Genomic DNA, 26,579 nt, shown 5'->3' on the forward strand with positions numbered 1-26,579 from the left:
CTCGCATTGAGACTTCTCATTTTCCAGACCGATTTCCACCTTTACTCTCCCCCTCCGAGGGATGGAACAGAGTGTCGTGAAAAGTGTAAATTTAAAAATTATACACCTAGAAAGTGTCAATCTAAAAATTTTGAGGCAAGAAAACAAACATAGATTCTTTCATGGAACAGAGAAAGGAAGAAATGAGGGAGAGGAGAGAGAAATAAATGCACATGAGTTCCTCCAACAATGCTGATTTTTGTTTGTACCACTTACTTGCCTCAGCACTTAAATATCTTCACCTCAACAGGCTTCATTATAAAGTTTTCTATATGTTATACCTAAGTAAGTCTCCTTTGCAGGATGAAACTTCCTAGAGGGCAGGAACGGAATTTTTCTATCCATCTACAGCAGGGGTTGGCAAACTTGTTCTGTAAAGGGCCAGAGAGTAAGTATTTCAGGCTTTGTGGGTCAGTCTCTGCGGCAACTGCTCAGCTCCATTGTTGTGGCACAAAAGCAGCCACAGGTGATATGTAAATGAAGGGGTGTGGCCTGTGCCAATAAAACTTTATTTCCAAAAACAGGCAGCACCCGATTTGGCCCAGGGGCTGTGGTGTGCCAACCTCTGGTCTACACAAAGGAGTAAAGGTCCAAGTCACAGACCAGGGATGATTTTTCTTTTAAGGAAGAGCAAGAGACATTGCTAAGGTTGAATCATCAGATCAGAAGCAACCACCTCACAGATGCCTGCCCTGACTTGGGGCAGGACTTGGGGCCCCCACAGCCATCACAGTGCTCAGTCAGCACAGCACCCACTGCTCAGTGCTCTCCTCATTTTGCTCCCACTGCTCCCATTGCCCAGCTGCCCAGGACTGTTCGATTCTTAAATCTTAAACTCTTGGGGGAAGCAGCTGAGCGGATCTCCTTGCAGATTACAAGAGGTTAGCCCAGAGCCTGGCTCAGAACAGGATTTTTTTTTTAATTGAAGTATAGTTGATGTACAATGTTGTGTTAGTTTCTGGTGTACAGCATAGGGACTCAGTTATACATATATATATTCTTTTTCACTATAGGTTATTATAAGCTATTGAATGTAGTTCCCTGTGCTGTATAGTAGGACTTTGTTGTCTATTTTGTATATAGTAGTTTTTATTTGCTAATCCCAAACTCCCAGTTTATCCTTCTTCCCCTTCCCATTTGGTAACCATACATTTGTTTTCTATGTTTCAGTCTCTTCCTGTTTTATAAATCAGTTCATTTGTATCATATTTTAGATTTCACATATAAGTGGTATCATATAATATTTATCTTCTTCTGTCTGACTTACTTCACTAAGTATGATAATCCCCAGATCCATCCATGTTGCTGCAAATGGCATTATTTCATTCTTTTTTTTTATGGCTGAGTAGCACTGTCTTTAGTGATGATCTCAAAAACAAAGGGAAGAACAACAAATGATGAAGAAGATGAAGGAGGAGGTGTGAGAATGACCCTGAAGTGTCGACGGGAAGAACTGAAGGCTGGGATGATACCGCCAATGAAAACGCAAAGGAAAGCAGGAGTGAGCCTGACAGGCAGGAAAACCTGTGGCTTGGCCACATGGGGACAGCTGGGGACTCCACTGTGGACAACCAAACATGGGCTAGGTCCAGCAGGGATGGGTTCAGGGATGGGCAGGCAGCCTTAGCCAGGGTGGCACAGTGAGAGACAGAGATGGGTCTGCCCTGGGCATCTCAAAGAGGAGATGCCCCTGTCCTTCCCCCACAGGGAGTAACCAGGGACACCCACTGCCCTACTTGCTGGCCACAGCATGAAGCCAACTCAGCAAGCAGCAGGGCGAAGAGAGAAGAAACCTGGGCCCCAAGGCCTGCCCTGCCTCTGGACTTCCTGTTGTACAAGACAGACAGTTCCTTACAACGTAAGGGTGTCTGTGACTTGCGGCCATGAGACCACTAAGCAGCACGGGGTGGCTGAGAGTGGACGTGAGGATAAGGGAAGCAATGAGGGAGTTTTGGCCCAGAGGTGAGGTTCAGGGGCTTGTACACCTTGTGGCAGTGGCTGAGTCCAGGAGGGAGTAGACAAAATCAAAGATGCCAAAGACAGAACCATACAAACAGCTCACATTTAAGAAGCTGGTGAAGAGGAACTGGCAAAACATAAGAGAGAAAGAGATGGAGGGGGGGGGGTAAATACACAGAAGGCAAAGCAGATGTCTACAGAAAGAGGCAATAATCCATAGTGCTGTGGGGTTGGGCAGAGCAGCATGGAAAAGAGGGTTTCACAGGCCTGGGTTTGAACCCAACCTAGACCACTCACTAGAAGCATAACCTTGGTTAGGTCACAGAAGCTCTGTGAGCCTCCATTTTTCTGACTATAAAAGGAGGACAATGCTACCTTCTTCTCGGGGTTTGTTCAGAGGACAGCCTCGGCGTCTCTACTACAACACTGCCCAAAGTCAGGGGGAATGATCGCATTCAGGCCCCACTTCCTCACCCCTCCCCATATCCATGCCCTTTGCCACACGACTTTCAAGTGCCTCCCTTAAAGACAGAGAAGATTTCCCCACACAACGTGACTGCTTAGAAAACAAAGTGAAGTGAAGTAGCAATGTGCCAGCTCGGAACCCAGGCCCCAAGAGAACTTGGGTATGTCCGCTCACTGCTGCATCCCCGCCACCGCCATGGGGACGTGCTCAAGCTGGCCCGCTGGAGCACACAGAGCAGGCCTGAGGTGCCCAAGGCATGCACTGAGGCCAAATCAAATGCTACTGGACCTCCAGACACACAAGGAAGCCCAGTCAAAATCACAAAAGCCCCCAGCTAGCTCCCAGTTGACCCCAGACTCAGAAGCAATAAATGCTTACTGTCTTTTGCCACCGGGGTTTTGTGGTTGTCTGTTACGTGGCATTACTGTGGCAACAGGTAACTGATACAACAATGCCTGGCAAGGAAGAGGTCCTCAAAAGATGCAGTGGTACTGCCTATGTTTAAAACGCACATTCAGGAAGCTTAAAGGCTGCAAATACACTGTACCATTCTTCTAACCTGTAAGCTGAGTGTTATTTCCCTTGACTATTTCTCCATATTCATCTAGGCCCAAAGGGTAAAAGAAGTTTCTAGAAAGATTTCTTTTTAGAAGTTTCTCAAAGCACTCATTTTACAGGCCAGGAAAAGGTTATACATTTCCTACTTGTTTAGTGCGTTTACCTTTAGCTAACAAACGCAAACGGAAAACAAAGCAGAAGGAAAGTTCTCCTGTCACAGAATTCTCTCACCCAAGTCACCCCTCGTTCCTCGAAAAAACACACAATGTGATTGAGGCAGGGTAACATACATGACATGTCAATTGTTAATTGTTAATTTTTTTAATTTCTTAGCCGATGGTGGGTAGAAGTGTGTTGAGTAACTATCATATTATTCTTAATCCCTTTTCTATTGTGGTAAAATATACATAACATAAAATTCACCATTTTTATCACTTTGAAGTGTATAGTTCACTGGCATTAAGCACATTCAGCCAACACCACTATTTATCTCCAGGGCTATATTCATCTTCCCAAAGCAAAATTCCATACCCGGGAAGCAAAACTCCCCATCTCCTCCCTCCCCTCAGCCCCTGCTAACCACCATTCTACTTTCTGTCTCTATGAATTTGACTACTCTAGGTACGTCACTCAAGAGAATCATACAGTATTTGTCCTTTTATGACTGGCATATTTCACATAGTATAATGTTCTCAACGTTCACCCATGTTGCAGCATATATCAGAATTTCTTCCTCTTTAAGGCTGAAAAATATTCCACTGCATGGATGGACCACATTTTATCTGTTCATCCATGGATGGACACTTGGGTTGCTTCTACTTTTTGCCTATTGTGAATAATACTGCTTTGAACACTGGTGTACAAATACCTGTTTAAACCCCTTCTTGATCTGATTTTATGTACATTTATTAAAACTTTATTTTGAATAACAAGGTCCTACTGTATAGCACAGGGAACTTTATTCAGTATCTCATAATAGCCTATAATGAAAAAGACTAGGAAAAGGAATATATATATATATGTATGTATAACTGAATCACTATGTTGTACACCAGAAACTAACATTGTAAATCAACTATACTTTAAAATGTTTTTTAAAAAAACCTTATTTTGAAATATTAAACATGCTACAGGACACACATCACTTAGCTAGCAGTCTTCAGGCATCACCTAACAAAGTTGGGGGGACAAGACTGGTACCTACAGTTTGCAATGCAACCCAATTTGTCATGAATGATTTTATCCCACACGCACTGATATAAACACGGAGATGATACTAAAAAATCCTTTGGGGGAGGTAGGATTCTGAAGCATGCTAAGCTGGATGCAAAATGAACACACATCTCACCACCCATCCAACCCCATGCAATCCAGCTGAGCAAAGAACCCGCACAGCCACACATTGGGCAAGAATGAGTAGTTTACCGAAGGCAGAAACACTGTCTTAAATTCATTACTCAATAAAACCACCATAGGGCTTTCTCAGCAAAGAACCAAAATCCTCTAAAGCTTTTCAGAAGTTTCTCACAGGTCATGAGGGAATCTGATTCATTCAACAAATCTTTGTTGGCCGCAGGAGCTCAAGTGGGCTGCAGAGGATATGTAGAATGGACCTCAATATTCCTTCTTGGGGACCCTGGATAGCATTTGCAAAGAGAAGAGTGGGATCCTTTAGCTTTGTGACATTCCAAAAGGCTTAACAGCCCGCATGAGGGTGCACAGGTTAGAAAGTTTTACAGGACTATATGTAAACAGTACTGTGACCCTAATCTGAAGACCTAGTTATGTGCTCAAGAAGATAAGGAATTTTTCATCCAAAGAGTCAAAAGCTTTTAGCAAGGGTCCCCAGATTTAAAAATACTGGAAATCTCAGTCAACTTTCCAACCTGCAGATGAAGAAACTGATGCTTCAAAGGTGAAATGACTTTCCCAAGATGGCTAATTGCTGGAAGAGCTGTGAACTATAAAAATATCTCGTGAGTCCACAAAGGAGGGTCCTCTGACTCATCCCGGGCAAAGTATAAGGGAGGAAAAGGAACACAAATGGGTTTCCAGCCTCAACAAAATGATGGTCAGGTTCTAAGACACTGAAAATGAACAGAATATCCGTCAATGGTTATCAAGGCTTGCTGGTTACCCAGACCCCATTTGCCTCTGGCCAGATGCAATCTAAAGCTTGGAAGGGAGGCCATCCGAGCCTGTGTGGTTTGGTTTTGTTCCATTTCCATACAAAGTTGACACTCCTCAGCTCTAATAAATGATCACTTTCCATTTTGCACTTCAACTTGGGCTTTTGATAGAATGAGTTCATACATCAATACGAATTGATCGATACAGTTCATAATTTATGAAGATGGGGACGGAGGGAGAGATTGATCCTGCAGAACCACCCAACTGATGCTTGACTCTCTTCCTCTCTTCCTTCTTGCTGCTTAGGTTGGTCATTTTTTTAATTGATTAACACCTCTACCCGAGAGGATCAGCAGGGAATGAGAAAAGTAAAATAGCAACCCACATCAGCCTATCTGATAGACTGCAAAAGGGTTTATGTGGGTCAAACCTGGATTTCAATGACCCCTTTTATTCTGGTCCAGGCTGCACAAATGTAAATAAGAGCAGATGACACACATGGAATAAACGCAGATTTATGCATACCCTGGCCAGGCTTCAGAATGGGATAGAGCTTGGAGTAAGGCATCACAGAGGAAGGGATGGAGAGGGAGCCAGGGGAAGAGGGAAAGAAGAAAGGAAAGAGAAGGTGGGGAAGAGGCTCTTTCTGTATAGCACAGTTTCTTACTGTATAGCACAGTTCAAAATGACTGAATTGCACACAAATTCTGCACAAGAAGGTCAGGGCTACTGGGCCAAAGCTTAGGAGGCGAGTGTGAAGTATATTTTTAGGTGTACATATATGTACAAAATAGAATCAGAGTTTTCATTCCTCGCTCATTGGGTGACAGTCCCTGTCCACACAATGTCAGACACACCGGCAACTTACTTTTTCTCTTTCTCTATAACTTTAACTGTCTTACTTTTTATCTTAATGATTTAGACAAAAGTAAATTACAAAGAAAGCTAATTTCCTCAAAAGAAACAAACTACTCCCAAAGATATTATCAAAGAGTTGCTTTAAAGCTTTTTAGAAGTCAAACTTAAAACTATTGGTATCATTTTTTTCTAAACAATGTTTTTATTTTTTTATTAAAAAAGATAACTATTAACAGTATGCTTGTGTTCATTTGTTTGCTTTACTCTATCAAATACCAGGGCCTAGAAAAAAGAGTTAAAAGAAGTAAGGGGAAAACTCAATAGCAAAACATTCTGGAAATCTTTTCCTTTGCCAACAATGACAATACGTAAGAACCCATACAAGCCGGGCCTTGGGAAGAGGGAAAGGGAGGGAAAGGGGAAAGACAGAGAGGGTGAGGGGCAGAGGGGAAGAGGGCTCCCTGGCCCAGAGTTCCAGAATCTTCAAGCCAACAGGAGGTGGTTACACAGATAGATTTTACCAAAATCCAAACCAAATCTGAAAACACGATACTAATCACTGGTAATGCATAATAAATGCTGAGCTCCTGACAAGCAAAATCAACATATAATTACATAATCCAAGCATCTCTTTTGATGAATACCTTCACTCTCTCTCCCTGGCTCTGTCGCTGGTGAGGCTGTGCACTCAAATATCAGAGAGGGAGGAGCCCAGAAAGGAGGGAAGAGTGGATACACTGTTGTACATCAAATAAACTCAACCTATACACTTTCATTTAGAAAACCGTGGGGAAGCATCTAAAATCAAATAAAGATTAAAATGATGACAAAAAAGCTAAGCCTTCCCATGTCCTAGATATATTTCATCTCATGTTATACTAAGAAATATGAAACACTGAGAAGCCTTCGCTCAAACACAGTTAACTTAATTCAACGTTCAATCTTGTTACTCAAGATCTGGTTCCAGTTTCCTCCTTTGGAAATGTACTTCGCTTTCTCACTCTCTACTAATGGCCCATTATCAGGCCTAGGGCTAGATAAAGCACTTACTCTCCTAATCCACTTTCCAAAACAGACACTTAATAAGTCTCCTCTCTCCTCAGCACTCAGTAACCAAAGACAATTTCTCTGAATCACAGAATTTCAAGAGCTCCTCCCTAAATATATAACTTAACAAGCTTATAGTTTTCCTTTGGGTATCTCATTTTGCAAAAAGGTTAGGGTGTTTGAGTACAACTACATACAGTTGACCCTTGAATGACATGAGGGTTAATCTGCATATTAACTTATAGCCAGCCCTCCACATCTAAGGTATCCGTGGTCCCTCCACATCCACGGATTCAACCAACCACGGACCAGGCAGTCCTGTAGTATTCACTATTGAAAAGTATCTGTGTATTAAGTGGACCCACGCAGTTCAAACCTGTATTGTTCAAGGGTCAACTATACTTCTATCCAACAAAGTTGACTCCAAGACAAATATATTGTGGCTTCTTCCATCAAGGAGCTTACAATCTGGTAAAGAAAACCAAAATCTAAACACACACACACACAGAGAAGATGACTTTAGGTGTATTGACAGAATGAAATGCAGTCACAAGTGTCCAAAAATAATCATTTAAGGTCAGCCATTCACTAAGGCTTTTACATCACCATTACTCGTGTTACCGCGTATATTTTTGTGAGATGGAGGCAGCAGGAGAGCTTCCGTGTCTCCCTTTATTGGCATTTGGGAGAGTCATTTTTCACTTCTTCCCACTTCAGTTTCTTTATACTTAAAATGGACTGATATTGATGCTTCTCTCACCACACTTCACGGGGTTTTCTAAGAAGTGAAGGAGTTGTTCAGGCTCTTTCTCTACATAAACTGTAAGCTCTCTCCAGGTTAAGGAATTTTTGTTTATAAAAACAAGATTATACAGTATAGCACAGGGAAATAAATACAAGATCTTGTGGTAGCTCACAGAGAAAAAAATGTGACAATGAATATATGTATGTTCATGTATAACTGAAAAATTGTGCTCTACACTGGAATTTGACACAGCGTTGTAAAATGACTATAACTCAATAAACAAAATGTAAAAAAATAAAAATAAAATAAAATGTCATTTGTTCAAATATAGAATTTTGTAATTCCTACTCATCCACCTTCTGAAAGCTAGGGACTGGTAAGTACTAACAATTCCCCTAATATCAAAGGGGAACATTTTTTAATTAACGAAGTGTTCCACAAATGGCTACTAGAGCAGAAATATTCAAAAGTTCAGTTCTTCTGTGGATCAGCAATAAGAAAACAATAAGAAGGGGAAACGATCCTTTTTACAAAAGCCAACAACCACCACAATCTACGAAGGAAAAAGATTACAAGGAGTAAGCAAGACAGCACAAATAAAACCCTAACTTGACTCAACAGAGTAATATCCTATGTCATTGGATCACTAAAATCAGCTGTTTAAAATTCAGAAAGGAATATGTTTTAATGTGGTGATGGATTTGCAAGAATTGGACCTGATGTTTGAGGAGAAGAGGTGAGGGGGAGGGGAGATTTTCACTTAAGCACTTGTATAGAAAGACAATTTATAGGACACTTAATACAAATCTTTTGAGCAGAAAAAGCTGGGAAAACGTCAATTCTTTCTCAGTTGACATATAATTTTAATGTAATTCAAATCCTGATGGAATTTTTAACTTGATAACACAATTTTAGAAGAAACAAGTGAAAATAGCTCAAACATTTTTGAAAATGATGAGTGATAATAAGGACAAAAACCTTGCCATATATTAAAATGCATTATAAAGCCACAATAGTTAACTACATTGATACAAGAATGGTGAGACAAATTGATGGTACAGAAGTGAAAGTCCAAAAAAATGCCATATATATATGTATATATAATAACATTATATGATAAATGAGGTACCACAAATTAACGAGGGATGGGCTGGATTCTTCAATAAATGGTCCTGGAAAAGCAGCCACTGCAAAATAAAAATCAATTTGTGTACTAACCTCATATTATACATCAAAATTTTGTATTGATTAAAATTAGAAGTAAAAAATGAAGCTGAGAATTTATTCAGAGAAATCACAAAAGAAAACATCAATATACGAACCAGCATAAAAATGTACTACTTCTGTATATCAAAACCAACTGTAAACAGAACGAAAAGCCAGCAAACTGGAAAGCACAATCTGCCATGAATGACAAAGGAATAATACACTAATCAGTAAGAAAAAGACACAGATCTCAATATAAGAGCAAAGAATATGAACAAATGACAGAGGATAAAGTGTTTAAGCACTCTATTAATCAAAGAAATTCAAGCTAAAACCACTAATAGGGACTCTCCCCACTTCTGACGGTGGTGTCAATTGGTGTAAGCCTTCAAGAAATCGATCTGATAACAACTTAAAAGTCCCATAAAATATATACATGCTCTTTTCCAGTGACTCCACATCTAAGAATCTTTCCTAAAGAAATCATCAGCGCTGCAGATAAAGATTGACAAGCAAAAATAGCCAACGCAGAGTTACTGACAATGGCAAGAAAAATTAGAACCATAAAGGGGTTCTTTCTTTTCCTGCAAAGGCTCTCTCTGTGAAGCATAGAATTTAGAATAGAAGAGGTTTGGCTTTTGATTTACAGGGAAACTCCTCATTTTTTTCTCAAGAAATGAACAATAGAATGTCATAGTCAGTCCTCTACCCTTCTCAAATCGATTATCTAATATTTAGGTCATCTCTAGCAAAACAGTGTCTTTTTAATCCCTCAGACTCACTATCTCCTAGGCAACTGATTGAATGAAGAAAAATACAGCTTCACTGAGAAATATATAATTTTTAAAGACTTGAATAAATGGAATGACACATCTTGTCCCCCAGCTGGGAGGGGGTAGTGGCAGAGGACATAAAAGAGAAAGACAGACAGACAGGCACAGCCAGACACTGCATTTTAACACTAATCTGTGTGGTAGTCTTTTTTTTTTCCCCAAACAGCTTTACTGAGATGTAAATTACATACTATAAAATTCATCAATTTTTAAGTGTATAATTAAATGGTTTTTTTATATATTTACAGAATCATGCAACCATTACAACAATCTAATTTGAGAACATTTCTGTCACCTCCTGCCAAAAGAAACCTCATGCCCATCAGCAGTCACTTTCGATCCCCACACCCAGTTCCGGGCAAACACAAATCTACTTGCTGTCTCTGGGGATTTGTCTATTCTGGACATTCACACAAGTGGAATCATACAATATGTGATCTTTTGTGCCTGGCTTCCTTCATTTAGCATAGTGTTTTCAAGGCCCATCCATGTTACAACCTGTATCAGGACTTCATTCTTTTTTATTGCCAAATAATATTCCACTGCATGGATTAAATCATATTTTGTTCATTCATTCATCAAGTGATGGACATATGGATTGTTTCCTTTTTAGGCTATTATGAATAATGCTGCTATGAACATTTGTGTACAGGTTTGTGTGTGGACACATGTTTTCATTTTTCTTGGGTGTGCTATGCTGGGTCATATAGTAACTCTATACTTAATGCTTTGAGGAAATGTCATAGTCAGTCCTCTATCCTTCTCAAATCGATTATCCAAAGCAGTGGTACGTCTTACATTCCCACCAGCAGTGTATAAGTTGTTCACAGTATTCCCTTACAGTTCTTTTAATTTCTCTAAGATGAATAGTGATGTCCCTTTTTCAGTTCCTCACATTAGTAGTTTAAGTCTTCTCTCCTTTTTTTCTTGATCAGTGTAGCTAAACTTTATCAATTCTGTTGACCATTTCAAAGAGCCAATTTTTGGTTTCATTGATTTCCTGTACTGTTTTTCTATTCTCTATTTCATTTATTTCCACTCTGATCTCTATTATTTCCTTCTTTCAGCTTGCTTCGAGTTTAGTTTGCCCTTCTTTTTCTAATTTCTTAAGGTTAAAAAGTTAGGCTATTGACAGTCCCACTTCTAGGTATATAGCCAAAGGAAATTAATCACTGTCTCAAAGAGATATCTGCACCCTGATGTTCATTGCAGCATTATTCATGATAGCCAAGACATGGAAATAACCTAAGTGTCCACTGACGGAAGAATAAAATTTTAAAATGTGATACCAAAAAAAAAAAAAATTAAAATAGAACATTGAAAAAGTTAAAAAAATAAATTAAAATGTGATACAAACACATGCACACAGACACAGAAACACACGTGCAGAGAACTATTATTTAGTCATAAAAAGAAGGAAATCCTGCCATTTGCTACATGAATGAAATTTGAGGGCATTATGCTAAGTGAAATAAGTCACAGAAAGACAAATCTTCTATGTTTGCACTACCACAACAACCAAAAAAAAAAAAATGATATAATTATGTGAGGTGAAGGATGTGTCAACTACCCTTACTGTGATAATCATTTCACAAAATATAGGTATACATTGTACACTTTAAATTCAGACAATATGTCAATTATATCTCAATGAAGCTAAAAAAATAAGTTAGGATACTGATTTGAGAGCTGTTTTCCTTGTGAATATAGGCATTTGCAGCTATAAATTTCACCCTAAGCATTGCTTCAGCTGCATGTAACAAATTTTTGAATGCTGTGTTTTCATTTTCACTCCTTTCAAAGTATTTGAAAATTTCTGTTGTGGATTCTCCTTTGACCCACTGGTTATTTAGGAGTATGTCGCTTCATTTACATATATTTATGAATTTCCCAAATGTCCTTCTGTTGTTGATTTCTAATTTCATTCCAGCATGGATAGAGAACACATTTTGTATGATTTTAATCCTTTTAAAATAACTGAGACTTCGCTTATGGCCTAGCATATAGTCTATCTTGGAGAATGCTCTGTGTGTATCTGATTGCTGGTTGCTTCATGGAAACAACGCCTTATTATTATTTTCCATTTATCTATCATTTCTTTCCAATACTCTGGGGCCTTACTAACAGTTTATCACTTTTAATAACAACTATACTATATTCAATGAGGTTACTCCCCACCCTCTGCCCCCAAACTTATTCTCTTTCTTAATTTTTCTCCCCACAATTTCCTTAAGGGAATTAGCAAGAGTTGTCCTCTTACTTTACAGATTAGAAAAAAAGGTATGAGACTTGCCCAAAGTTCCACAGAGACTTTGGGGCTGTAGCTGAAGTGGGGTCTGGATTCTTCCTGCAGTGAGGCCTTGCTGCCACTGAGCTTACTCAGGCCTCCAGAGAGACACAAATGGAACAAGCAGTTCAATCCTCCTCGAGTGTGCTTCCCCTGCCACGTGCACACACACACCCAGGGAAAGCTTCGAGCTGTGCTGTTCTCACATTCCCTTTCTAGTTGCGGATAAAAGGGTGGCCCACCTCACACTGCAGCTGGGCCTGCTGTCAGCCATGGTTTAGGAGGGTGGGCCATGAAATGTCCTCACTGTTCAGGGCATAACAGTCCAAAGACTACAGTGAGACTGCAGGTGGGATCAGGGGGACCAGGCTATGATGACAGACCAGTAGGACCGATCTGTGTAATTAAAAGAGAATGAGGAAACTATAGAAGAAAAGGGCCCCTTTCCAGGGCTTTCTCTACAAGTGAGGACAGCTGCTGTCACAATATAAAACCTCTAATTAATTACCTTTACTCAACCTACCAGCTCTTTACCCAGAACAACCTCCCTTTGGAAAGGAGGATCCCATGTGGGTCTTAGCAAAGGTTAGTTCCCCAAATCAGAGGGGTGTTCTTTCAGGTCCCCTAGGCAGAGGCTCCCTGTCCTCTTGCCTGGCATATTGACTAATGGGTCCCTGTTTCAGGCCAAAGGCTGGATCACTATCAGGGCCCTCAGCCACCTCAGGAATTCTGGGATTCCAGAACTCTGAAACAGCAGGCTACATGGGTTTTCCTCACAGCCTCACGTGTAGATTCATTACCTGAACTCAAAATGGCAGCCTCTTTCATTAGGAGGGGGAGAAAGTGAACAAAGCTCTTCTTCGTGTCCAATCAGGGTTTTAATGGTATCAATAAAAGCTAAAATTCCCTGTTTTTCAGTCGACGCAGAGAGAGAAGGCAATGGGAATGTTTTGACTACGTGGAATCACTTTCTGTCATCATCATAAAATCTGCCCCTGGATTCCCAAGTTCTACCCTGACCCAAGTCCCAGGAAGACCTGGCCTTATAGGTCACCGGGTCAGCCCACTCAGCCCACTTTTCCTGCCAAAGCCCAACCCAGCGAGACACTCTTAGACACAGGACCCAAGAAACAATAAAGGCCTGTCACTTGAAAAACTACCAAAAAGACTGGCTTTCAAGTTTTAGATTCAGGGATGTTCTCCTAGCATCATCTAACTTGTTTTCTCACGGCTATAGGCTTGAGAAGCATCATCAGTCATTTCTTTCAGTGCCAGCAGCACCATCTCCACTCATGTTCACAGTATTTGTGCAAGGTAGAATCTGAAGATGATCTTGGACATGCTTAGACAGCTCCTTGCCCTGCATTTTAAAGTCCAGCACATCCCAAAGTGGAGTTCCAATTTGTTTTCAGTAAAATGCGGTTCAGTGGTCAAAGAGAAGCAGGTTTCCTTACACAGGGCATCTGAGAGCCTGTGAGATGCTAATTTGCTTGTCAGTCTCTAAGAGGGTGTTAGTGCACCCAGGGAAGCTTTGAGCTGTTCTCTCTTTCCCTTTCTAGTTGGGGACAAAATGTTTTGGTGGCTGTAGCCAAAAGTTACTTGTCCAGAGAGCCAACTTTCTCTCCCTCTTTGTCTCCTTATCTCTCTTTATCCCTATTTTGTGGCATATTTTACAGGGCTACAGTTCAGCACAACATGCACTGGGAAATGCTGGTCTGGTTTCTATCTGAGTGTGTCACACTTGTTGCACGGTCTCCTCCCCAGTAGACTGAAATATACAACAGCACCCTCTTTTACAACATGCCTAATACAGACAGACTTGGGCACACCAGGGTCCAACTTAGGACCTGGGAAAATGAGCACTGCATACAATGGTGCAATGTGGCTGAACTCAGTGCTATCCTTGAAGCCTGATTTACTGCAGAGAGCTTGTTCAATTTCAGCATTCTGCACCACGTGAATTGTGAACTCCTCCACAACATGAGAAAACTTGTCATTCCCAATTGTATATCCAATTATATGGACTCTCTGACTTTTAAAAGGTACCTAAGGCTTTATGCCAGCAATATAAAAAACAAAATAGAAAATCAAGTCAGATTTATAAGTGAGGTATGCACTCTGCACAGTGTTTAGAACTCCCAATGCTTTCCCCCATAGAAACAAAGTCGTAAGTGGTAATTAAGTTCCCAGACTAATCCACAACGTAGCTAAAACAAGGCACATCTACAATGTCATCAAGTAACAAAAACTTAAAAACAATGAAATTAAAGAAGAAATAAATTTATTTATCAAAAACACTCATACTTGGTGGTATACCCAGAGTGGGGTTGGGGCAGCCCACGCCCAGGCAGGAGGGGGCCTCCCGTAGAGAACTGACAAACGATAATAAAGCTGGCGAAGTCAGCTGGCTTTTTATTTCACCACCTGCTGACAACTGAAAACAACATCAGTAAAAAAAAATATTGTTCCTTTGAGGAAAACTGGGTTCAACAAGAAGTAAAGAAGTAATTAGGGATACTTGGAGCTATTAAGGAGGAGACCATAACTTACCTACACGGATTTTAGTGTAATTATTTATCATGTCCAAATTAATATCTATACCTAGTCATCCCCATAGGAGTCTTTTTTTTTTTTAAACACTTAACGATGATCCTGGTCAGTAGGGGTATAACAGATGGAACAAAGATGTAGAAACAGATTCTATAAGTTCAAAGAGTAAATATTAGAAAAGAAAGGAAAGGAGCTAGAGAGAACAACGTGTGAAATGTGAGAAGCCATGGGTCCGAGATGGAATTGCACAGATTGAAACACTAAATCAGAGGAACCAAAGGCATCCCACACAGGAGTCTCCCAGGGAGAAACGGTGGAGAGGAGGAGGAGTTTCCTAGGAGAGCCACCAGGTGGAGCCACCACCACAAAACCACTGCAGGGATGGTCCTCTGCGTGGACTTGGGTGGCAATCCAGCAGGAGTGTGGCGGAAGTCCAAATCAGTGATCATTCCCTGGGACACTCGTTACTCCAGACTTAACATCTTACTACCAGAACACAGAGATTCAAAGGAGATAAATATAATAGAAGAAAAATTCTAGATAATTTTGTCAATGACCCATATAATATCTATAAAATTATAGGAAAAATATGATAGCCACATCTCTCCAGAATGGCTTCTTTTCACCCATTTTACCACCACCCCCAGGTCCAACAGCAGTACTACTCAGATAAGAAAATGGACAAGGGAAACATTCTCTAACATCAATTACTGGTCCTAACACGGGCTCCTAATAAAACACATCAGAAATGCAGCCAGGGATCAGTTACTTTCCTCTTTATGGCCCTTTTACTCTCAACCTTTCAAGAATGAAGGCCCACTGGGACAAAAAAAAAAAAAGATCAAAATGCATATACAAATGCATTTACATAGATGTATATATTATTGAATGACTATATATTATATCCATCCACGTTCACTGCCAGGGTGCCGGCTTTATTTTTATCTTCCGTGGGAAAGAACAGCTCAGATGATAGCCAAGAGCTTCCACACAAAAGTAATGCCTTCTCTTAACTCTTACTCTTCTGTCTGTCCATAAAAGCCAGCAATTTAGGTAAAACTGGCAGATGATTTGGAAACTTGAAGAAAAATCTAACCCAATACACCACATTTTCAGATTCTGAGTTAACTGGAGGTAATTCACATCTGCTTCTTGAAAAACAAATTTGAAAAGAAAAAAAGTCTTGTTTCTCTAAACAAATCCCCAGATCCCACATCTACCTTGAACAACAAAGCACTGGAAAACCAAAGTGGTTGCTATTTTCTTTATTAAGGACACACTTTTTCCGCCCGTGGTTTACAATTTCATTTCAAACAAAGAGCCCACAGCCTGTCAAGATTCTAACCATGGCCTCCAAGCCAACACAAGAGTTTCACGCCAGCACGAGCATGCTTATGTTCACACACGCGCACACACTCACTCACTCGTGTTATGATGAACAACCCAACAGATACCTCAAGGATATTATTCTGGTGTTAGCCAAGTGAATGCTAAAGAAATGAAAGCTTGAACAAACATTTCCCCTTCAGTAGAGTCAGGGGAGGAAGGTCACTACGGCCAGATCTGTTGAGGGACTGGAATGACTAGTAGTGAAACTGTGAGGAAAAGAAAGACAAACAGTAGGTAAAATTCTTCTGACAGTTACACACAGCAGACCAACATGGACAGCCCTTCTGTGCAGCCAACACTGGGTCCATATTATGTTGAGGGGCATGTCGCATCACCCATCCACACACAAAATGAATTCTGGAGAATTTCTGCCCTAACTTTTAAAGCAACAGTGTGCAGAGGCAGAGCAGCTGTTGGACCCTCTGTTAAGAATAACTTCTGAATTAAACCTGTCTGAAGGATTAAACACATGAAAAATGAGCCCCAAAGAGTCATTTTCTACTAAGAAAGTCATATCCACATACCAACTTAGAGAGCAACCCTCCCCCACCCTCAACTTTAATCTTATCTCAGAGCATCAGTGCTACACCTGTTACAAATAACATCCTTTAAACCATCAGATCTTATAGCATTCATCTCTGGAAGGGGCAGTAAAATGCAAATGCATAACAAACCTTAAAGATGGTAAAAGCAGTTTCTCTTTTGGAAGGCAGATGCCAAAGTAGCAGAGCGACTTAAAAAGATGATTATAAAATACATTGTGTATCAGGAGAGCATAACAGTAATAATAATAATAGCAAAGAATAATAAATGTGCAAAATACAATAGAGACTTACCAAACACTGAATTCATGATAAACTGGAAATAGAAACAGGGACATATAAAGCCAACCAGAAACCTGCGGAGTGGCTTCACATTCAGAATGACAGAAGTAAATAAGAGACATATCCCCACCTTGCCAGAAAAAAGATATAAGAAATGTGCAGCACTTTCTTAACATTTCCCAAGTGACAGAACAGATTAGAACTGCTTGCAGGCAAGACCGGCTGCTATTTTTCTAGTCTTTCTATCTGCCCCAGGCCCACAGTAGGCACACAGTAAACATATGTTATTGAACCTTTGTTAGTATCCACCCAAATGTGAGTAAGGAACAATGTCCAAAATTACAGGCAGCAGGAGGGGTTCAGAGAGAGGCAGCTTCTCCATGAGGTCCGCAAACGGTGCAAAAACTGGGAACCAGAGCCCTGAAATGGAAGCTGATCCTCACACAGGCCAGCAGGGTATTGATTACAGCCGATACTTAGCCTATCACATGGATAAAGTTGGTTGGGAAACCCTTATAAGGATGAAACCAAAAGATTTTTTCATTTCATTTTGCTTCAAGTAGAAAACAGTCCGTATTCAAATGAACAAAATCCTTCTTGCTCATTTTCAAGTACGTATTTAGTGTATTTGCTGCTAACTGTTAAAAGTGTCCACTTTATGCAACTTTGGTTTTAAACTCGAGGTGTGAATATTTAAAAAAAATTCCTCCATATAGCAGTGTACCAATTTTGGAGGGCTCATCACTTTCTGGTATGGGTTCAATGATAGAAGAAACAAAAATATAAATCATTCTCAGAAGGAAACAGACAACCCTTTTCTTTCTGGTTCATGAGAATGACTTTTGGCCCCAAGAAAAGTTTTCAGATTTTCTGGCTGCAATTTGTCAACATTCTGGAGTCTGGGATAGTTTTAGAATATACAACATCCATGCTGCAAGTTTAAATAAAAAATGACCTCTCACTCCTTGAGGAAGGCTTTTTTTAACCAAGAAGCTCCTTCACTGTGACTCAGGTAAAGCCCAGAGAATTGGCCAAGGGTGGGAGCAGACACAACTGTCCTGTTATTAACAGTGCTAATGCCTGGAATGTATTGTCGACAGCTACCAAGCCATCTGGAGGATCTGCTCTCTCTCTCTCTCTCTCTCTTTCAGTCACATCTTTTTTCTCAAGTGAAAAGCCGGTGGAGTCATTCCAGTACCTCCCTAAATCAACTCTGTAGAGATTTGCAAAGGTTAAAGCTGAAAACTGAAACTAATCGGTCCCCAAACTAATGTTTCCATGGTCTTGGCCTTTTTTCGAGGCTATGAATAGCTTCCTCCAAATGTAGAGTATCTTTTGACCTTATGCAGGTGTCTGGGGAGGGTGAGCTCATCCCACATTGTGAGCTACTACAACCCACTCGCCCCTGCTACAAAGTGAGGTGTGTCTCCAGTGCAAAAACTGCTGGACTCAATGGGGCAAACTTCTTCAGCTCAATCTATCTCAAGTTCAGGACCCAATGAAGTGGGTCAATTTCAGACTTTTAATAGAAATAGACTTTGATCTTTCTTCTTTAAACCATTGCTAAGCCTGTATTAAATGATAAGGCCCATATAAAGTAAACATCAAAGATGAAGAAAAAGAACTTTTGTTAATTCAATGAAATTCACACAGGGTCCAAGGCTGAATCACAAGGTGGACTCATATACTATAAGGAAGAGCCCATGTTAGTGAGTCAGAGTAGCCTGTTACTAAGCTCTGAAAGCAACTTCCCTCTATAGCAGCAGCAAGAGACAAAAACATCCAAGTGATTTCTAGGGACAAAGCTTGATGGACACAAAGGGAGGAAGGAGACTTTGTTCATTTACAATAACTCATAAAACTTGAAAAATTAGTTGGACGGAAGTGTTTACCAGTAACTAGAATCATCCCACAGATTTAGCCTCTGATCCTTATTTTAAGGGGGAAAAAGTGGTTTTTCATTGATTTGGGGTGGGAAAAAAATGTAGCTTTTGAGCTCAGCACAATGAACTATTTATCTGGCCTGACAAGGCCAATCAATCCACCCCGCTGTTTATTATAAGGAGTAGTAGGATACTGTTAGCCTTGATGGCTGGGGGGCGGGGCCAAAGACAGCATTGGCCCTGGTACACAATGCTTCCCTTCAACTGGAAATTTATGTTTGGCCCAGGTGACCTGGGGGTCAGTGTGAAGCCTGGGACAGAATGAAGATGGTTTGTTACGTGTTTCATATTTACAGGACACCCCCATGTGCTACTAAGGTCTCAGAGCCACTGGCAGATTCATTACATAAAATACCTAAGAGTAAAAAGTTGGTCATAATCAGGCTGTAGGCCTAAGGTGGAAGCTTAAAAAGGAAACATTAAAACAGTAAGCCACCCCTTTTAATGCCATTTTCTGGTTAATGAAAAATTCTGTAAGGGACCTTAAAGGTCAGAGTTTTCGTTATAAAGAGAATATTATCTGAAAAGTTCGATTCCTTCATTGATAGAAAGTACTCACGTAATTTTATCAAACTCATCTGGATAACTACCTTAATTCCTTAACTTAATTAATTCCTTATCTTGTTAAATTAATGAATTACCTTAATTTTCTTATTTACTTTACAAAAAACAGGGCTGGCCGGAGCGGCCCTGCCTCTGGTCAACGTGTATGCACTTCTTCGGCCCCCTTGACCCAAGGAGCATCAGGAGAAACGAGAGGGCCTCACATCGGCAAGGGAGGTTGGGGAATGCAGACACACATGCTGAATCCTAGCTCTCCAAGGCCAATAAGGGCATGCCTCAGGCGTTCTGGAACTTATCTGCAAGAATGCAGGAGGTGCTTCTGGGGATGACTACAGTTTTAGGACAAAATAGGTCTAATTCTTAAAATGGAAAATCCCCTCCATCGGGAGGATGGTATTAAAAAAAAAAAACAAGAAAAAAAAAGTCCTATAGCTGCTAACCAGCGTGGGCCTCCTGCCAATATTTCATCTGAATAATTCAAAAAAGGAAATGTAACCCAGGGCAGCTGGAGGGGGTAGCGGAAGAAGCAGGAAGGAAGAGAGACACAAAGCTGAGGTCTCCAGCACTATGATCAATGGACAGTTTATTGGACAAATTCTTCTGCTGTCTAAATTTGATGAAAGATTAGCTGTTCTTCCCTGTGGTTATGTAAACTTGCCTTCTTTTTTCTTTTTAATGGAACTGTTTGCTAATACATTTCCGGCTCCTGCTTTTGAACAGCTCTATGTTTCTCTTTAAGGAAGTAATAAGCCCCTGAAAAGCCTGCAGCTGAAAGCTAACCTATTGCGGGCGCGCTCAGCGTGCGCCGGGCTGGGCCACGGTGAGGGTGAGGCTCGGAAGAAACCGAGGGAATCTAGTCTGACCTGAAAATGTGGGTCTAAAACTGAGTCATCCCTGCCATCTTATAGTCTCTCTCCTATCATTCCAGACGACAATGTCACAGAGGACAGGTAGGAGAGAAAACAAAACTCCAATGAGCTGACACCTGAAAAATCTGCCTTGAGGTCTCAGAAGAGGAAAACAAGATGGTGAAAGGTTTCCCGGTTAGACAGATGGATGGATGAGCTGTATCTCTGCATGTTCTGCCTCCTAAACCGAAAGAGACAAGGCCGGTGTTCGGGAGCCCAGCGGTTGGAGAGAGAAAGACCCTGCTGAAGCTTGCCCTTAAGTTGAAAAGAGAGCACGGCCAGACGTCCCCAGTTCAGCCTTCACCATAGGGTTCTCTAAGGTCACCTTTCATCCATAAAAATAGATATGAAAGCGAAAGCTAGAGTCCTAGACTAAATTTGTAAATGATGATTTTTCTACTTCCCACTGTCAAAAATTTTTATTAGTTCCCCTTATTATACTTATTGCATCGTTACTTGCCATGTGTCTGCACGCACGCATCCAAAATTTATACCAAACCTGCCCCCCGAAACCAAAAGGGCAAATGCCATTCAGTTTTCCAGCAATTCAAAATTTCATACAGTTCACCTAGCAGTTTCCAGTTTGGGTTTGTGCGTGGGGAGGGGGCTCTTTCTTCTTTCCCATACCTCTCTTGTTGGTTCTTAGAATTGTTTCAGAAGACAGCAAAGTGTTTCCACTGGACACTTCGTGCATGGGCTTTTCTGGAGCTTTGCTGGAGAGAGGGTCTTTCTTCATCTCTTTCTTTATTTCCTACAAAGATAGAGAAAAGGAAAACAAGATTGTAGTTTAACATTTTAGAATGTCTCTGACTATTTTAAGCTTCAGCTTTCTGGAAATGAACTATAATGACCTCAACTCAGTGTAACGTTTTAAAAACACCATTTCCTATATTTCTGTAGCTTGTTTCTCTTATATTTATTAGAGAAGCATCTGGTCCTATAAATTGGAATAATGTCCAAAGTAGTTATGCAATCTTCTGTGACTATGTCATTCCAAGTGATCATAAAGGCCACCAAACAGCTCTAAGTGTTTGAAGAAGGATAAGCTTTTTGAACAAGGATAAGCTTTGGCCAAGCAGAGTCCCTCCTCAAAAGCCTTCTGGTTTTCACTTTTCCCAACAAGGGTTTAAAGAAGTATATTTCCAAATCACCATTGTGCTCATGATTATTCTAAACCCAAAAGAAGATCATTTAAGTTTATTTATAGTCACCAAGGTCCTCTGGTTTTTTAATTCTTGACCAAGAGAAATAGAAAGATCACAAACTAAAATAAAAACTATAATTCTAGGCCAGGGATCAGCAAACTGAGCCCACCACGTGTTTTTGTACATAAAGTTTCATTATAACATAACCCCCTTCATTCATTTAAGTGTTTTCTATGGGTGCTTTGATGCTACAAGGGCAGAGCTAAGTAGCTGGAACAGAGATCCAAGCCTAAAATACACGGTCCTTTACAGAAAAAAGTTATAATACGTGGTCTCTTATCAAAGCTCCATTAAGATCTGGATTTTTAAAACCTGATGCCTGAGACAGTTATTTCAAATTACTTTAATAATTTACATAATTATTTTCAAAAGCATGAAGAGCCAGAAATAATAGTAACTCACAGACTGCAGACCTGGGCAGGGGAGTTCTAGGCTTGTCTGAACCCATGATCACACTGACTTGGGAAAAAAGAGAAGGGGAAGGGGCGAGAGCCAAAGCATGGCTGAGTGGTTTCAGGGCTCCAGAGAAGTGTTCTCTAGAAAGAAGCTGGGACAACAGCCGGGCATGGGTCTTTCTGTGAATGAACATGAAGATGGAAAATTAAGTAGGGGGCCACAATTTGGCCTGGGCAGAGAGCAGAGGTGGAAAGAAGAGAGAGAACAAAAGCTTGTCAAAACATAGCCACTGCCTGGCAGCTTCCTACACATCCGCGTGTTAGTTACCGTATCCAATTCCCCAACTGCTGGCTCTGTTCACGACAGCCTCGCCCTCTCTCCCTAACCAGGGCCCCACCGGAAACCAGCAACTGCGGCTGGTGCTCTGCTGGGCTGAGAGTTTCAGCTGACACCCCAGGCCAACACAGCAAAGCTGCGTGCATGCATGTGTATGTGTGTGTGTGTGTGTGTGTGTGTGTGTACACGGACTCCCACCTCAGCAGCCCAGGCACCTGCTAGAACAGCAGTTGCTGGGGGTTTCTGCAGCTTCACAGGCAGATGGCATCAGGGGACAATCTGCAAACATTGCCAGCGTGAGCCGCATGAAGGGATGCTTTCTTAGTAATGGCTGCCAGCCTGCTCTGGTTCTAGAAGTAAAGAAAACAAGCCACGATGGGGGCTCATTCCTGAATGGTTGCTTCTCCAAGGGTAGAACGGTTGCTCAGACATCACTTTCCACTGCAGTGTGTGGGTACAACTGTGCAAACGCAAATTTCCAACCCCCTGGACACAACACAATCCAGTGATGCAATGTCCAATTTGGCCAAGGAGTAATTCAGAGAAATTCAGTGGGTTGTGGGTGACATGGTTAAACATTTGCTTAGCACTAACCACTAATGGCACACAGTTGGGGCAGGGTGAGGGAGTGCAAACTTTTGAGAGACTGGGGTGGTCACCAGAGAAAGCCTCAGAAGCCATGGTTGTCAAGAATGTTCATTCCCCAGGCTTCAGAGCAGCACCCCAGGAGCTTTGAAGGACTGATCTGATCAAGCAAGTGCTTAAGGGCTGAGAAACCAGCAACAGGAGAGAGGTTGGTTTGTAAGTTTCAGATTCTGTTGTCTCCCAATGACTGTTCACATTTGCCAGATAGATAAGTCTAATGACAACTTCATTTCTTAAGTTGCTTCTTAGATGGAAGCAGGGAGGAGACAAAAAATAAAGCAGGTCCTGTATTTTGTCCAAAGAAACCAATCAGACACATAGGCATGGCAGCACATTCAGCAGACCCTCCACCTTCCCAACACCCAGGTACACCAGCCTCAATGCAAGAGGGAAGCTATCTTGCTTGACAGCCCATCATCTACCCACCTACCCAGGCTGGAAAACTCAGTGTTAACCCTCAGATCGAAGCAGCCACCCAGTTGGGCTCTATCTACTTCCTCAATCTGTTTCTCCTTCCTCCCCCACTGCCTTAAAGACATGCATACCAGGCAAAGAACTTGAATAGACATTTCTCCAAAGAAGATATACAAATGGCCAATAAGCATATGACAAGATGCTCAACATCATTATTCAGGGAAATGCAAATCAAAACCATGAAATATCCCTTCATCTTCACTAAGACGGCTAGAATTTTTTTTAAAGGAAAACAAGTGTTGATGAGGACGTGGAGAAATTGGAACCCTCGTATATTGCTGGTGGGAATGTAAAATGGTGCAGTCACCGTGAAAAACAATATGGATGTTCCTCAAAAAGTTAAACACAGAATTACCACATGACCCAGCAATTCCACTCCTAGGTTTATACCCTACAGAGTTAAAAGCAGGGACCTAAACAAATACTTGTATGCCAACTTTTACAGCAGCATTATTCACAAGAGCCAAAAAGTGGAAACGATCCAAGTGTCCATCAACAGATGAACAGATAAACAAAATGTGGTATATATACATACAATAGAATATTGTTCAGCCTTAAAAAAGGAATAAAATTTTGATGCACACTATGACCTGAATGAGCCTGGGCAACATTATGCTAAGTGAAATAAGCAAGACACAAAAAGGTCAATATTGTATCATTCCACATATATGAGGCACCTAGAACAGGCAAACTGAATAGAGACAGAAAGCAGACTAGAGGTTACCAGGGAGCGAGGGGAATAGAGGGATGGGAGTTAATGTTTAATGGTTATAGAGTTTCTATCTGGGGTGATGAAAAGTTTTGGAAATAAAAAATGGTGATGGTTGCACAATATTGTGAATGTAATGAATACCACTGAACTGTATTTTTAAATGGCAAAATTTATTATATACATATATTTTACCACTATAAAACATACACATGAATACCAGCTTACATTTGAGAGTTTACCATGCACCAAAGCCTCCTCTAAGAGCTTCACCTGGATTGCAACTTTTAACCTGCGTAGTAGCTCTATTCAAAGATGCACACGCCAAGACAGAGAGCTAAGGAAACTCAAACAAGTAGGAGCCAGAATTGGAACCCAACCTGTGTAGCTTCAGAGCTCACCTCTTAACCACTCTTTCCCCAAGTCCTGCTTGCCCCCAGTCCCTCCCCTCCCAGTTCAACCTCCACACTGCCTCAAAAGACACTCTCCTAAAACAACTGTCTGCTCTTTTCACTCCTGTACTGAAATCCTCCAGTTACTTCCAAAAGACCACAGGGCAAGCTCTTTCATTTAAAAAGTTTTCAAATTGTACAGCAAGCCACAAGTCCCTGTGTATTCACTTCTGGCTCAAACTATCTGACATGCGTGCTGACCCCAGGGTACCAATTACCATGCAAATGCAAGTTGAAGAGTACACTTTTTGAACACCATGATATTCACAGATGTTTGATGTCATGGACTCCTATTGGCAGGCTCCAAAAATTGGTGACGATGTTGGGAAAGCCACAATCTGACACTGGCTAGGGCTTATATAAATTAAAGTGCTTTAACAGATCTTTTTTCACTTGCTCCTCACAATAACACTATCATTTTGTTACTGAAAAAAAAAATCCTGATTTTTCTAGACTGATATATTTTGGCATATACGAATCATGAGACCCAGTCGCGCTGGAGTAACTCCTGCCAACCTACAGCAGCTAGCATCCATGTACCTGGAGCTCTCCGAGGTTCTGATCCAGGTCATGGGACTCTGACTTTCCTGGGTATGGGCATTCCTAACACCCAGCCCTCAGTCTCAGCTTTCTGATCATGAGGCCTATATTTTTAACCATTTGTTAAGAACCTGGATCCTACTATCTCAGTGGTAGGATTGGGCCAGAATTGTGGGCCACAGGGGCTTACAGATTTATACATACCCATGGATATAAGTCAGCAATGATTCCACTTGCTTTAAAACACTAGAGAATAGTCAGGTTATCAGCTAACCTCTTTAGGAAGGAAAGAAAATCTAGCTTCTCTTTATCTCAGATCTGATGCCTTAACAATGGAAACTTCACTTGTACAGTAAAACTGAGAACATCAATAAACTATCGATGCTCTGACGACACTAGAGCTGTGTAGCAAGGACCATCTGAGTGAAAGGAGAGGGGAATTCACACCATTCCTGTTTCCTAAAGCACTATGTTGATCACTGCCCAAGATGGCTTCCCCATTTCTGGAGGCCATGAAGCCCCAATAATGCCACTCCAGCAAAAATTCTGTGACACATTTAGCATCCTGCAAACGGCAGCCTCACTGGGCAAAGGCATACTTTGTACACAACTGGGAGCTAAATTAGCATCGTCTGCTTTCTGATCAGCGGAGTTGCTTGGATGTGGCTGGTGGCTGAGCCAAATCGGCTCCCTCTCCTCCTCGACTCCCATCTGTTACATATGAAGTGTGTGCTGGGGAGTTGACTGGGTTGAACCTTAACTTCTTTCAACTAACCAAAATACTACACAGTAAAACACCAATGAAGGTCTGGTTTGGGGGCCCCTCCTCCTTCTCATCCTTTATGTCTTCTACCAACCTCGACAAGTCAAGACATAGGTGTCACAGTGGACGGAGAGAATGCTGCCGTGAGTCAAAACCCCAGAACTAGTACTGACTGGGAGGGGCACAAGAGAGCCTGCTAGGAGAATGAAAATGTTCTATAATTTGGCCTGGGTGATGGGTGCACAGGAGTATAAAAACCTAAAAATTCATTGAGCTGTATTTCTAAGATCTCTGCACTTCACTAAGTGCTATTTCAATGTAAAAGAACATCAGTACTTAAACCAGAAGAAGACAGACTCTTTTAAATTGAAATGTGCTAATCTATCACCCTAGAAGGTCAAAAACTGGAAAAGCTAGGGCTTGGGTGTTTTAATATTCAACTCAGGGGGTAGAAAGCTTTCTGGGATCAACATTAAGGGGATGGATGGGCAGAATGTGCCAGATGCACCTACCAAGTGGCGTCTCATTGAATTGGCACAATCAGCTGAGTGGCTCTGCTCCCTCCATGGCGCCCTTCCTCTCCACCTCAGCTGCTTGCCTCACATCCTGCAATGCTTCCTTCTCTCCTGCCACCAAGAGTACAGGAGCACAGAGCAGGCTGGTGCCACTGACACCAGGGGAGCTTGGGGCTGCCGTGAGCAGCCAGAAACACTGGTCCTGGGCTTCCCTCTGCATTAGAGTAAGGCTGGGCCG

The 26,579-nt window shown here is 41.3% G+C and overlaps 1 protein-coding gene across 5 annotated transcripts in view; it reads right to left on the reverse strand.

The window, feature by feature from the left end:
- The window catches only part of SH3KBP1 (SH3 domain containing kinase binding protein 1), a 255,819-nt gene that overhangs the window by 161,439 nt on the left and 67,801 nt on the right, over positions 1 to 26,579 (reverse strand). For all 5 annotated transcript variants that reach the window (XM_032475869.1, XM_032475870.1, XM_006194204.2 and 2 more), the window contains exon 2: positions 20,934 to 21,057. In XM_032475869.1, the coding sequence (XP_032331760.1) occupies positions 20,934 to 21,042 (109 nt within the window). In that variant the 5' untranslated portion in view covers positions 21,043 to 21,057. The remainder of the gene's footprint in view (positions 1 to 20,933; positions 21,058 to 26,579) is intronic.

The sequence above is a fragment of the Camelus ferus genome, chromosome X (assembly GCF_009834535.1).
Source record: "Camelus ferus isolate YT-003-E chromosome X, BCGSAC_Cfer_1.0, whole genome shotgun sequence".
Lineage (NCBI taxonomy): Eukaryota > Metazoa > Chordata > Mammalia > Artiodactyla > Camelidae > Camelus > Camelus ferus.